The sequence below is a fragment of the Camelina sativa genome, chromosome 12 (genome assembly GCF_000633955.1).
Source record: "Camelina sativa cultivar DH55 chromosome 12, Cs, whole genome shotgun sequence".
Taxonomy (NCBI): domain Eukaryota; kingdom Viridiplantae; phylum Streptophyta; class Magnoliopsida; order Brassicales; family Brassicaceae; genus Camelina; species Camelina sativa.
Window position 1 is genome coordinate 7,688,893 of NC_025696.1, and position 13,181 is coordinate 7,702,073.

Here is a 13,181-nt window from a genome sequence, read left to right on the forward strand (position 1 = left end):
TTTTTTTTTTTTTTTTTTTTTTTTGTTTAATCTCTGTTCTACTGATTTGGATCTTAAAGTTTTAATTTTTATCGCAAATCTCGAAACTTTTTTTTGTTTTCGTTTTTGGTATCGTCTTTTTGTTTCATTTCTGGTTCTTGTTTCTCGTACGGAGATCTATGCTTTCTATTTCTGATGCTCCCTTCGATTTTCAAATACGTGTTGTTGAGTTGCTACCTACCCACCACACTGCAAATTAAGCTCTTTTGTTTAGCTCAAACTACTTCAAGTGTGTACTGGATAGTCTAGATTCTATAAAAAGTCTTATGCTTATAATTTGAAAACATTTTATCTGAATCTATGAACCTAGTTTGTCTTTTATTGATTGGGTAATGGATTGTTAGTGCTTCAATATCTTATAGAATCATCTGTTGTGTTCGTTTTGTGATGGTTGACTTCATGAAGCTATAAATACGCCACTCTGCTTATATATGCTGATGTTTGGAGCAAGGATGTACATATTAAGATCTGTCATTTTCTTACATACGCTTTATCAAACGTGATTGCTAAGTGAAAATGAGTGGAACTTCTTGTATTCTTGTATGCTCAAGGTCATACTAATTTTGGATCATTTACAATTTGTCTGTTGGCAGGTATCTTTCTGAGTTACTTGCAGAACGTCACAAGCTTACTCCATTTTTGCCCGTGCTTCCACATCTTTGCCGGCTTATGAACCAAGGTGAGCGCCGTACTGTTATCATAACAAGAGTTTCTTTCCTTCTTCATAACATCTTTTGTAATTTTCGTTTCTTGTTTCAGAACTACTATCTTCGTACTTTTGCTTAGCATTTCATTTAGTTAGATGTTAGCAATAAAAAAACATATGACAGAGTAATTGTACAACCCTGTAAGTAAGATATCTTACTATCCAATAAGACATTTAGTCTTACTTACCTTACTATTAACTAGAACATTCAATGATAGTGTGGAGTATTGCAGTTGAATTGTGGTTCTAGTAGAGTTTAGAAATGACTTTTCACTGATGTTAATTTTACTTGAAATCCAATTTCTTGGAATTCTTACTCTTGAGTTGTGTCTCATAGGAATCCCTGCATAAAAAACCTTTCTGATATTGAAAAGATCACAGTTGTGACCTTCGTAGAGATCATAGCAAAAGTTAGTGTATAATCCTTGTTTGCAGTCTGTTACAATCTATTTTAACTAGAGTGTGAACGTTAATATTCACTAACTTAGTTGAGACTATGATGTCTCTCCATTCCACTATCATTGTTGGTGATGGATTTGTTGACTAATTCTAACTGGTGCGTCTTACTCTTGAAAATTGACATTTTTTGGAACAGAAATTTTGCGTGTAACCACGCTGTTGGAGAATGCTTTAAGTCAGAGTAGGTTTGACCACCCTAGCCCTCTGGCTTCTGGAGGGATATTTCAGAATGCAAGAGCTGACATGAACGGATGGCCCTCACAATTTCCATCAGAAGTATGACTACTAACCATTAACATAACTCTTTTTCATCTAATTCATACTATTGCTGTAGAAGCTTTTCTTGACTTTAAGTCATACTGACATAACTTGCTTTGACTTACGGTTAATCCTAGTTCATAATGACAGGTAGCCAGGGCTAACACTGTATATCAGTAATGTTGTGCAATGATTTTGACTTTGGGTCAGTGCAGTAACTAGATATTATATTTATAGGTGCAGCTGTGAAGGATTGGATATAACATGCTCTAATCTTTACAAATTATTCTATGAATTATGAATTAGGATAAGCAGTTTTCAGGTTGCGACAATGCAATACATTGCCCATTATTCCGTGGATGAAGTATTTGATAAGATTTATTTCATCATCTTCTTCTTGGTTTTGATCCTACAGTCATATGTCTGTAACAGGTTCTTATGCGTTAAGGTTGACATGGCTTTTAACAGGTTGTTGGTTTATCTATTGATTTGCAGAGATCTGTTTCATCATCTCCAGCACCAAATTGGCTAAACTCTCCTGGTAGCTCGTCCGGTCTCATCGTCAAGCGAACAATCAGGGTGGATATTCCAGTCGACAAATACCCAAACGTATGAATCTTTACCTTCCTTGCTGAGAGCCTAAACTATCTTTGCCAAAGTATAAACTATAAAGTTGATAATTTGCAGTACAATTTTGTTGGTCGCCTCTTGGGTCCTAGAGGAAACTCCCTCAAACGAGTGGAAGCGAGTACTGATTGCCGTGTTCTGATAAGGGGCAGAGGCAGCATTAAAGATCCGATTAAGGTTATTACATTTTTCATATGTTCAGATAAAATACCCTTGATTCCAACTGTATCTTCAATTCTTTAGCGTTGTTGTTGCAGGAGGAAATGATGAGAGGGAAGCCAGGGTATGAACACCTCAATGAACCACTCCACATCTTAGTCGAGGCAGAATTACCCATTGAAATTGTGGATGCACGTCTCATGCAAGCCCGTGAAATACTTGACGATCTACTTACTCCCGTGGTTAGTTCATAGCTCTTCAAAGATCTTAAACCAGAGAGACACATAGTAGTTATCTATATATAATAATTATATACTTGTTTTATGTTATTGATTTAGGAGGAAACTCATGATTTCTACAAGAAACAACAGCTACGTGAATTGGCTCTTCTTAACGGAAGTCTTCGAGAAGAAGGCTCTCCAATGTCTGGTTCCATCTCCCCTTACAATAGCCTCGGCATGAAGAGAGCCAAGACAAGGGGCTAAAAGCACACCTGAATTCATGTTTTTGCTTGCGTCTCTCACCTTTCGAAGAAGGTATATATGCACACCGTAACCGCTTCCTTCAAAACAAGAAGGCTTTGGAGATTCTGTCTCCATCCCATCCTCCACTTCCTCGGGCTACCGGTACCGTCTCTAATCTCTGGAATAAAAAAACAAAAAAAAACACCGTCGTATATGAATCTGTGTCTATCTTATTTTTCGTGTCCCGGAGAGGGTTCAGACGACAGAACTAGGGGCAATACAAAGGCATGAGTCTTTTGTCTCTGTCGCTGTCTCTGTCCGAGATTATTTTTGGCTTGCTTGTTCTTTTCTTTATTTGGTTTAGTTGGAGACTACTAATAAGTTTTGTTAGTTAAAAGCCAGTTTTTGGGTAAAACATCATGGTTTGTGTTTTGGTAATGAATTATTCTGTTTGTATTACATAAACATCAACTTATATCTTTTGTTACTTGCTTACTACATTCTGCAAACACAAAACACGTATATAGAGTTAGAAACTCATCAAATTCAAGCCTTCTCTTTGTTGTCTTCGTCATCTTCTTCTTCTTCATTCTCATCTATCCCAACCCACTGCGTAAATGCAAACAAAAACTCTTTGAAGTTCACCATTCCATTCTTGTCCCAGTCCATTTCCTCTGCAGACATAAGAATCAATATTAATATAACTTGGTTGAAGGAAGGAGAAAGCTTGAGAAGCAGAGGAATTTTATATATAGATCTAGACCAAATCTCTTCATTGCAATACGCCCAGATGATCGTTCTCCAGATTCATCAATGGCTCGGACCATCTCATCGCGGCTAACATATCCGTCCTTGTTGTCGTCCAGGAACACAAATGTGTCCACAAGTGTCTCAAATGTTGGTTCCAGCTTTGGCATTCCCATCGTCCATTTCTATTCATCATACCGAAAACTCTCAGAAACCACGAACAACTGATAAACCGATCAATCTAAACCAGATATCAAACTGAGCATACCTTTTGGAGAGTGGATGAATCGTCCTTAAGAAGATAGACGAGACAGAGAAGAACAATGAATTCTGTGAATGTAATCCCCATATCCTCGTTAATATCACAAGCCTTGAACAAATCATTTATCTCATCTTCCTCGAACGAGATCTCTAGCTTCCTGATACAATTCTTTAGCTCCGTGTGATCGATAGACCCGTTGGAATCCTCATCTACCCCAAACCAACCAAGTAAACAACCATCAGCTCATGAAAGACAAAAAAAAAGCAGCGATCTATAAAATCTGCCGGTGTTTGCACTCACCGAACTCTTGGAAAATAGCTTTGCAGTTTCGAAGACCAACATCGATCTTTGGGAATTTGAGGACAATACTGTTGAAAGATTTCATTGTGGTGCCTTTCGTTGCCCTGCGTTGCACGGCTTCTATGATCTTAGCCTCTAACTTTGTCTCTGGTACCCATTCTTTTTCCAGAGATTCAGATTTCGTCACTACACCTCCCATGTCTCTGTGCTTCGAGTTCGGATCGTAGATTCACCCTCCAAACAAAAATCTAGTTTCTTGTAAGACAAGGCAGCTTAACGTTTTGTCTGTCCAAAAACACAAACGCTGTCTGATTCCAAGATTATTAAAACGAGATCTAGATTCAATAAATGACGGGAACAAATAAAAACTAAATCGAGACATAATAGATAAAGGACAAGTTTCACAATCAGACAATTAATGTCACACAAGAATCAAGACGAAAGGAAAAAAAGAAGGGGGAGAAGAGAAGAACCTGTGTTAGTTTCTTGTTTGTCACGAGATCAAAACACAATCACAGATCTGTTTAATGTGTCAAATGATTTTTAGCCAGGATAAACAAAACAATATTTATTTGATGTTTCAGATTTGAGAAGAAGAAGCTTTTGTAATAAATGGCGTGAAGAACGCTGAAGCTTCCACGTAACTGCGCATATGTCATTCATCTTATTATTTTAACACAAACTCTCCATCTTCGTCTGACTTTTCTCCATCTGACTATTATTGTTTTAGTTTAACAACTAGATTATTACCCACGGATTCAATTTTATTTTATACATAATATTAAATATTTTTATATATTAAAATAAATTTTTCATTATTTTTTAATATTAAACAATATCATCTTGATATTTTACATTTAACCTGTCTTTTGTTATAAAAATTATAAGTTTATAACTCATTTTACTATATAACTAATTACATTTCAATTGGTAAATAATAATGAAATATGTAATAAGATATGCAAAATGTTGTACATATAACTTTAAATTGTGATATTACAAATAATAACTTTAAGATATGATATTTATTAAAATGGTAAGAGCGTATAATGTGAATCTTAAAAATAATAAATAAGATTCTATATTGTTTAATTATGAAGATTTTGTAAGACTTGTACAAAAATTGTTTATATTATAAAATTTGATTATATATTTTATTCCTTAAGTGGTATTATTCTTTAAATTAGACAATTAGATCAGTAGTTAATTCCTTTAAGTGGTATTATTGGTTCTATAATTTTAATGGATTTGAAAATCTAAATAAAAATCATGTGTTATTCAATTATTGATTTTAAAATACTTATCAAAATTATGTGTTATTGGTTTTATGATTTACAAATACTTGTTAAAATTTCATGTTATCCATTTAATAATTTGTTTTTGGATTTCAAAATTCACATTATGTTTTAATTGGATTTGAAAGTGTAAAATAGAAGGATTCAAATCCAAGGATAAAACATGTTATTTCAAAATCCATGTGTTTTGATTTTTATAATTTACAATTCCATATAGATTTAGAAATTATCTCTCCAATAACAGCTCTTTTAATACACTTAAATCTCGATCTTGATTATCAAGCGAACCCGCCATAAAGCTAAATTATATAAATGATACAATTAAGTACATTTAAATTATTAATGTCTTATTTCCATAACCAACTAATAATCCATGTATATATCATATAGTCTAAAAAAAAGTCATATAAATAGGAATAATGAAAATTAGTTACCACTAATCTTGACTTTGATTATGAAATTAGTCGCCATGAAAAGACGTTGATGATTGATGAAGATTATGTTTGTGTGTCTATGAATTTCTTTTGTATTCTCTTCTCTTTTCTCCATGTCTCCTAATTTTCTATCTCTGATTTTACAACTATATATATATATATCTATATATTTACAACTATATAAATATATATATATATATACATATATATACATATATGTATATGTAGGTTCATGTTTACATATGTTTAAATTAATTTATTGCAGAAAAAGCTAAATTTTTATTTTCCTACGTACAAATTAAAGTGGAAAATTTTGTTTTATTGATGTGTTAATTAATAACATCTCAAAATAAATGAGGAATTTATTTCTGTTCAGCTAACCATTAGATATATAATGGTATATGTTTTCTTAACTATTTCGAAAGCAAATTTCAAAAGAAATGATTGTTTCGTTGGTTCAATAGAAGAGATATATAACTACTTGCAATGTAAAAAATCAATAGTAGTAGTTATGATTAAATTGTCAATGGTGGGAAAGACAGAACTATGAAATATAAACTATAAAAAAAACTCTCAGATTAGATTTTTGTTTTTGTTTTTCCAAAAGGAATACAACAAAAACCTAAAACACATGAAAGACATAATCACACGAGAGTTTTTGGAGATATGAGACTCTCGATGTGATCCGGATAAGATGTGAGAAAATACATTCTTTCGTTGCTAGATCCATAACAACGCCTAAATTTCTCATAGTCAAGTCCTTTGACATTTCTGATCGTCTCTCTCACCGGATCATAAATAAAAACAGAAATATCTTTAAACAATTTTCCTGATTTTGCTACATAGATAAACTCACCAGCACTAGTGGCACCATTTAACGACCAAGTCCTCCCAACCAAATCTCTTATAGGCATAGGTATAACAAATTCATTTTCTGACCATTCTTGTTTTTCAGCATCCTGCCAAACCCATATTTTGATAATATTTGAATAACTGCAAACCCATGCTAATTTTCCTTGGTAACTCATTAAACATTCGTGAAGATTTGATTCATGTCGGGGCGCACGACCAGGTATTTGGATTGATTTGAACTGTTCGGACCTCACATCAAAACTCATAATGATCTCTTTCAATTTCATAACCAGGATTGCTTTGGGAAACGAAGGGATAACACTATGATCGTCTCGGTCTTCTTCAAAAGATATATTTGCTCTATAATACACAACTCCTTTGATGCAATAATAATCACTACTAGCCTGATGATCAGGGCTATTTTTTATCACCCTCCATGATTCTTGAGATCCTAATGTAAGAATTTGAGGGTTTTGATATTCTTCCTTTAATTTATAAGCACAGGGATAATAGGCCATCAATAGTAGTTTATATATATTCTCCATAGGATCGTATCCTAAACGGCAACCTATTATCTTATAATTCTCCATAGGGTTTTTAGGTTTAAGCAAGGTTATATGTTCTTTCATGGTGGGATTCCAAATTACAATTTCTGTCTTGTTTCCGAAAGTGATCAAGCCATTGACAGAAGTGCTACTGCAGCTTTGATAATCTTTTCCAGGGGGAATGATATGAAAATTGTGCACATCAGAATAACTTGTGGACTTCTCATGAAATGGCAGCATGCAGAAGACGTGCTTCCTCTCATTATCATAACTGGTGAAGTTGAGAAGAAGACTTTGGGAAGGAATTGATGATTGTCGTACCGTGAACGAATTGATGAAATCTTGTTCGGTGGTGATAGACAACCATAGCTTTGATACACAACGAAACCTCAAGATAGATTTTGCAGGCAGTCTCATAAGTATCTCCCTCGTTAGATCAATGGGAATATATTCATGATCTGAATTTTTTTCAGTATTATCGTATTTGTCGTCGCCATGAAAATAAGCTGATGAAGAGTTCTTGATTCTATGGATTACTTTTAGGTTCTCATCTCCTTTTGCCATGGCTCTTAATTTTGAAAACTCTTTAAATTATGAGGTCTTTTTAATTTTTATTACTTTGTCTTTTGTATCTTTCATTTAACAGTGTATATATATTATGTTGATATGTAGGTTCATGTTTATCATATAACGTTGTTTGGATATGTAAGTTCATCATCATATACATGTTGATATCTGTTTGAATTAATTTAAAGCATATAGGTTAGATTTTTTATCTTAAAACATTTAATTAGAGAAACTATTGCATAATAATGTTAGATTTGAACTCAAATATATGGCTATATGGCATCCTCTTATAGGAACACATGGAGTAATTAAAGATCTGATTTAATATAATATATATAGTGTTTCTTCTGGGATTTATTTAATTTGTTAATCATATTAACTTTTCACAAGAATATCATACCAAAGATCTTTCTTTATAAATGAAAATTCAATTTGTGACACTATATATAAATATATAAATCCATACATTAATTTTAAGTATATAGGATAACACTAATATTAAAAGATCTCTTATATTATTATTAAAATTATTATTATTATTATATATATATTAAATTAAACAATTCCCTCTATGAGCATAAGGAATTTTTTGTTTATCTATTAGATAATTAACCACTGGATATATATATATATATATATATATATATTCTTAATTAATTTACTTATCTTTTTTATAATATACTTTAATTTAAATTATAAATATCTATATTTTGATGCTTCTCTATTTCTATCCAAGTTGTTTATGTTTATTTAATTTAAAAATTTATCAAATCGGCCACCATATTTAAAATTAAATTGTTTGATTAAAATTATAGAGATAGTAACGAATCTTAGAACCAATACTTAAATGAAAAGTCCCATTTCTAAACATAAGAAGGGGAAAACAAAGAGGAGAGTGATACTTCATTCATTGTTCTTAGAATCCCCTGTATAATAAAACGGAAGTACAAAACTTTTTTGTAGACTATATAATATGGATTATATAATGAATTATTTGATATTTGATAGGTTAGTTATATGAGTTGTAACCATTAATTAAATTTCAATTTAAGATTCTCTTAAAAAAGATATTCGAAACTCATCAAATCTCTAAAGAATATTTAATTAACCATATATATGTAACAAAATCTCAAAACTTAATCACTCTTCTGCGGATTAAAAGTGATTTCCGATTATACTTCTTTTTACAGGGTAATAAAATCCAAGCAGGGGTGAAGAATGAGAATGTTATGAAATTTAAGAAAGTTCTCAAAAAAGGATTAGAAAATCATTGAGAAATTTTCTGTCACTAAAAGTGCTGAGCACGGGTTGATTTTAATCACTAGATTTTAATCGTGTACAAGTACATGTACGGTTACAGACAACCACATATTGTCAAAAAAAATAAAACAATCACATAAATTATATCTTATATAATTTAGTCATTTGACCGTCACCACTTTGTCCGTTTGTTCTTCTTTAAACATCAATATTAGTGGGAGTGGTGTGATCATTTGTCTTATTAACTCAGAATTATCATCCGTTCTCTTTTTTTTTTCTTTTTCTTTTTTTTTTACTTTCTTTTGTTCCATATGTTAGAAACAAAAAGAGTAGGAAAATAAAATAACTCTACTGAATTATCTGCCGTTACCAATCACTTCGGTCTGTTCCTTTGGTCTGATGCTTTCATTTTCAGTTGAAACCTCAAAACTCTGACGAGACCATTTAGTTAAACATCCAATAGTTTAGTGTCCTATATATATACTCAAATAGTTCTTTTAACATTAGGTATTTGACGTGTATAATCAAATTGATGATTGATTTGTGAACATGTTAATTAAGAGGGGTTTGACAAAAAAAAAGTTAATTAAGGGGTCAGAAAGGAAATATATAATTTTGGTGGGTGTGTAAGGTAGATAAGAGTAATTTATTCCAAGAAATCACTAAACAGCGAAAACAACAAACACACTAATTACGATATGATGGCCAATTGGCTAGAATATGAAAGTAGAATGTCAAGGGTTTCATTCAAAGTATTATGGTATTTTTTTTTATATAAGACAAAGATACGACATTATACATATCTTTATATTTAAATTCTTTTTCTTTTAAGATTAGGTCAAGAAATTCAATATAACATATGATTATTTTTGTATAAGTTTAGTTATTGTAGAATTTTTAGGATTTTCTTTAAAAATCTATGTGTATCTTTATTGTTAAATTAACTGTATGGATTTTTTTTTTGTTTAGATGATTCTTTTGTCTTTAGAATCACAAATTTGTATAATCTACAACATAATAATAAAATTTTATTATTATCTTAATAATATACAACATATAATAAGATTTTGACAAATGTCGCGATCTTATGAATTAGTAAATTTTACAACATAATAATAAGATTTTATTATTATTTCAATAATCTTATTATTTTAATAATCTAACATAATAAGATTTTGACACATATCACGATTTTATGAATTAGTAATTTTTAAAATCATACTTTATATAATAAGTTATATATATATATATATAAATAAATTATTTGGCTTGTGTTAAATGGAATATATATATATATATACCTTAGTGAGCATTTTTAACCCCTTGGAATTCACTGCTAGATGCAGATGGTTCATCGGGAAGATGTGATCATGAATGCTGAGAAGAGGTAGAGGACGTTCTTGGAAAAACTTGAGCATGCTTTTACCGGGAAAAGGGTGAATTTCAACCTGTACTATTTCAAAAGTGTAAATTTCTATCCAGACAACAGAACCGTGTGTTTTTCAAACTAAACCCTCACTTAATTCAAATTTACTACCTAAACTTCGAGTCGTTACCCATATTCCTACATTGACTCAAACAGCGTTAGTCAACCGTTAAATTTGATTGAGTCTTATGACACGATGGCAAGTTTGATACTGATGTGGCATGTCCTTTAACAGAACAACGTCGTTTTTAATCTTCGAATCTATTTGGGGGAAAATTCGATTTAAGGTTTCATACATTCATCTTCTTCCTCTTTATTTACTGAGCTCGTGTCTCTGTTCCTCAATTAGGGATTTCGACAAACTCAAATGGATTATCGAAGAAGAGGCCTCCCTAAGAGATGTCACCATTGTGGAACACCTGTTGTAATGAAAACATCGACAACTGCTAAAAATCCGGGAAGATTGTTTCATGCGTGTCCGTTTGGAAGGGATGGGGTAGCCTATCATTCCAAACGACGTCGTTTTAAGGTTTCGAGCCTAACAACCTTGACACATCATCGCTTACGTGTCAAATTGATCAAAACATTTAATGTTGACTAACGCTGTTTGAATCAATGTAGGAATACAGGTAACGATTCGAAGTCTAGGTAGTAAATTTGAATTAAGTGAGAGTTTAGGTTGAAAAATACACGGTTTTGTTATCTTGGTAGAAATTTACACTTTTGAAATAGTACGGGTTGAAATTTATTCTTTTCCCTAATTCATAGTAAGCCTTTTGCATTGTCGCCATGATGTATTCCGCCGTTTTGTCATCAGTCGTGTGAATTGCCCCCATATTGAAACTGGCTATGCGCATCCCTGAGTCACCCACGTCAAGGAAGTTATATGACTAGAATATGAAAGTAGAAAGTCAAGGGTTTCATTCAAAGTATTATATTCTATTTTTTGTCATATAATATTGTCAAACCAAAATACCAAATCGTAGACAAATTAAACATATCGCAGACAAATTAAAACACACATTGTTTCATATTTTAAAGTACTTTATATTTTGTTAGATAATCACTGTTTCAAACGCGAGTCGCCGACACAACTATAACTTCGGTGAAACACGGCTTGCTTCGAAGATCCGCGTCCTCTTTTTGTTTGCTACGTTTATGTATTGCTCGATGAGAGGTTTCGCCTTTGTACTCTTTTTCTCGTTATCAAAACATAAATTGCTATAGGTAAGTAACTAATTTATTAACTAATATTGGACATATTCTGTCATATCCTAATATAATCCGCAAGCAAGAGTACAAAAGCAATACATAAAAGCTTAATTACTAGTGTAGATATAAATGGATTAATAACATATTTCTAATTTTACTAAAACATAGATTATACATAGTTTGATATACAGTAAAACCTCTATAAATTAATAATATTGGGACCAAGACATTTTATTAATTTATAGTTATATTAATTTATCTATAAATTAATAATTATTATTTTATAGTGTAAATTAATAATTATTAATTTATAGATATATTTTTAATTGTTTAAAATAATTTTAGCAAAATAAGATTAAACTTTCGGATTTTGTAAATTTTATGGTTTAGGAATTGAACTTGTAATATTTAGAAAACATTATTGACAATAAATTACGAATACTATAGACAAATTGACTTATACACATGACATACATAAATTCAAATTTATGAATAATAATATCAATTGTCCTATTTTAATAATCTGTCAAATTATCAAATTGTAAATGATGCATATCTAAAAATTGAAATGTTTAAAACTTTAACTATTTTTATGATATGTTAGAGGATATCATTATAGTTTGAAAATACAACATTACAATTGTTCTATAGAAATGAGCTTTAGGAGAAAATACATTATTATATCAGTATATATATATATATATATATGTAAAGTTACATAATTATTAATTTATGCTATTATTGGGACCATATTTTACATGGAGATTTCAAAAAATTTATTATCTTATTATTTTATCGAATTTTGTTAATTTTTACACTGGCCCGATTTGGGACCATCAAAATTTATTAATTTATAGTGTTTATTAATTTATATAGTATTAATTTATAGAGGTTTTACTGTATGTCGTTCCTATGTGTATCATGCTCTAAATTAAAAGTTTACATGAATAAATATAAAATGACAAATTTCTATTAAATTTTACTAAATAGTATTTCATTGTGAATATGAAATATCCAAGGTTTTCATGTGTTAAAAGATCATTAATTTTTAAGAATTTTTCAATAATTTTATAAGATTTTCCTAAGAATTTTTGAGAATCTTAGTTTTTTTTTTTTTGGTTTATGGTATTTTTGGATTTTTCTTCACTTTTGATTTGGGTTTGGTTGAATTTTATTTGGGGGTTTTTGGTTCGTTTCAATCTCTTTTACAAGTTTAGATAAAAGGACTTTCTAAGGTGTATAATTACTGTAATATTGAAGTTCTGAATAATGACAAAAACAAATATATATTTATTTCATCACCGTAAATATATTTTTAGATAAAAATATTAAAGTTGGCAAAACAGAAAGATACAAACGTTTCGNAGAAAGTTTAAGAACACAAATAAAGAATAACTCTCTTTATTAATACCAAAGAAAATAACTCAAAACTTTGGTCTCTCAAACTCTCAATCTCTCACAAAAAACTCATAAGGGATGCAACACCCTGCAACTCCTTATATAGATAAACACTCTTGGTTAATTTTGATACTAAGATTTTTGTTTCTCCTAGTAGGTTCAATTAACCTT

General features: G+C 30.8%; 3 protein-coding genes across 4 annotated transcripts in view; 1 reads left to right on the plus strand and 2 right to left on the minus strand.

Moving 5' to 3' along the window:
* Positions 1-3,192, plus strand: part of LOC104730759 (KH domain-containing protein At4g26480) — a 4,067-nt gene extending 875 nt beyond the window's left edge. The window contains exons 2-7 of the mRNA XM_010449964.2: positions 633-718; positions 1,341-1,480; positions 1,958-2,071; positions 2,150-2,266; positions 2,347-2,490; positions 2,587-3,192. Of these exons, the coding sequence (XP_010448266.1) occupies positions 633-718; positions 1,341-1,480; positions 1,958-2,071; positions 2,150-2,266; positions 2,347-2,490; positions 2,587-2,733 (748 nt within the window). The 3' untranslated portion in view covers positions 2,734-3,192. The remainder of the gene's footprint in view (positions 1-632; positions 719-1,340; positions 1,481-1,957; positions 2,072-2,149; positions 2,267-2,346; positions 2,491-2,586) is intronic.
* On the minus strand, positions 3,055-4,611 carry LOC104730758 (probable calcium-binding protein CML21). Of its 2 annotated transcripts, none has more exons than XM_010449962.2 (5): positions 4,495-4,611; positions 4,022-4,306; positions 3,728-3,930; positions 3,476-3,644; positions 3,055-3,386 (listed from the first exon to the last, which is right to left on the minus strand). In XM_010449962.2, exons 2-5 carry the CDS (start codon positions 4,218-4,220, stop codon positions 3,259-3,261), a joined length of 699 nt encoding a protein of 232 aa, XP_010448264.1. In that variant the 5' UTR covers positions 4,221-4,306; positions 4,495-4,611; the 3' UTR covers positions 3,055-3,258. The 2 variants fall into 2 exon arrangements, with proteins under 2 accessions (XP_010448264.1, XP_010448265.1); XM_010449963.2 differs by having other exon boundaries at positions 4,022-4,329; positions 4,495-4,610.
* Positions 6,321-7,711, minus strand: LOC104733279 (putative F-box protein At4g21240). Its single transcript, XM_010452869.2, has one exon. The coding sequence runs from the start codon at positions 7,709-7,711 to the stop codon at positions 6,395-6,397; it is 1,317 nt and encodes a 438-aa protein (XP_010451171.1). The 3' UTR covers positions 6,321-6,394.

Excerpts from the sequence above, each read along its gene's own strand:
- LOC104730758 (XM_010449962.2), bottom strand. The coding sequence starts at position 4,220 with ATGGGAGGTGTAGTGACGAAATCTGAATCTCTGGAAAAAGAATGGGTA. Across the intron at positions 3,931-4,021 it reads AGCTATTTTCCAAGAGTTCG|ATGAGGATTCCAACGGGTCT; the intron begins GTGAGTGCAAAC and ends GGTTTGGGGTAG. Across the intron at positions 3,387-3,475 it reads TATTGCAATGAAGAGATTTG|AGGAAATGGACTGGGACAAG; the intron begins GTCTAGATCTAT and ends TTATGTCTGCAG.
- LOC104733279 (XM_010452869.2), bottom strand. The coding sequence starts at position 7,711 with ATGGCAAAAGGAGATGAGAACCTAAAAGTAATCCATAGAATCAAGAAC.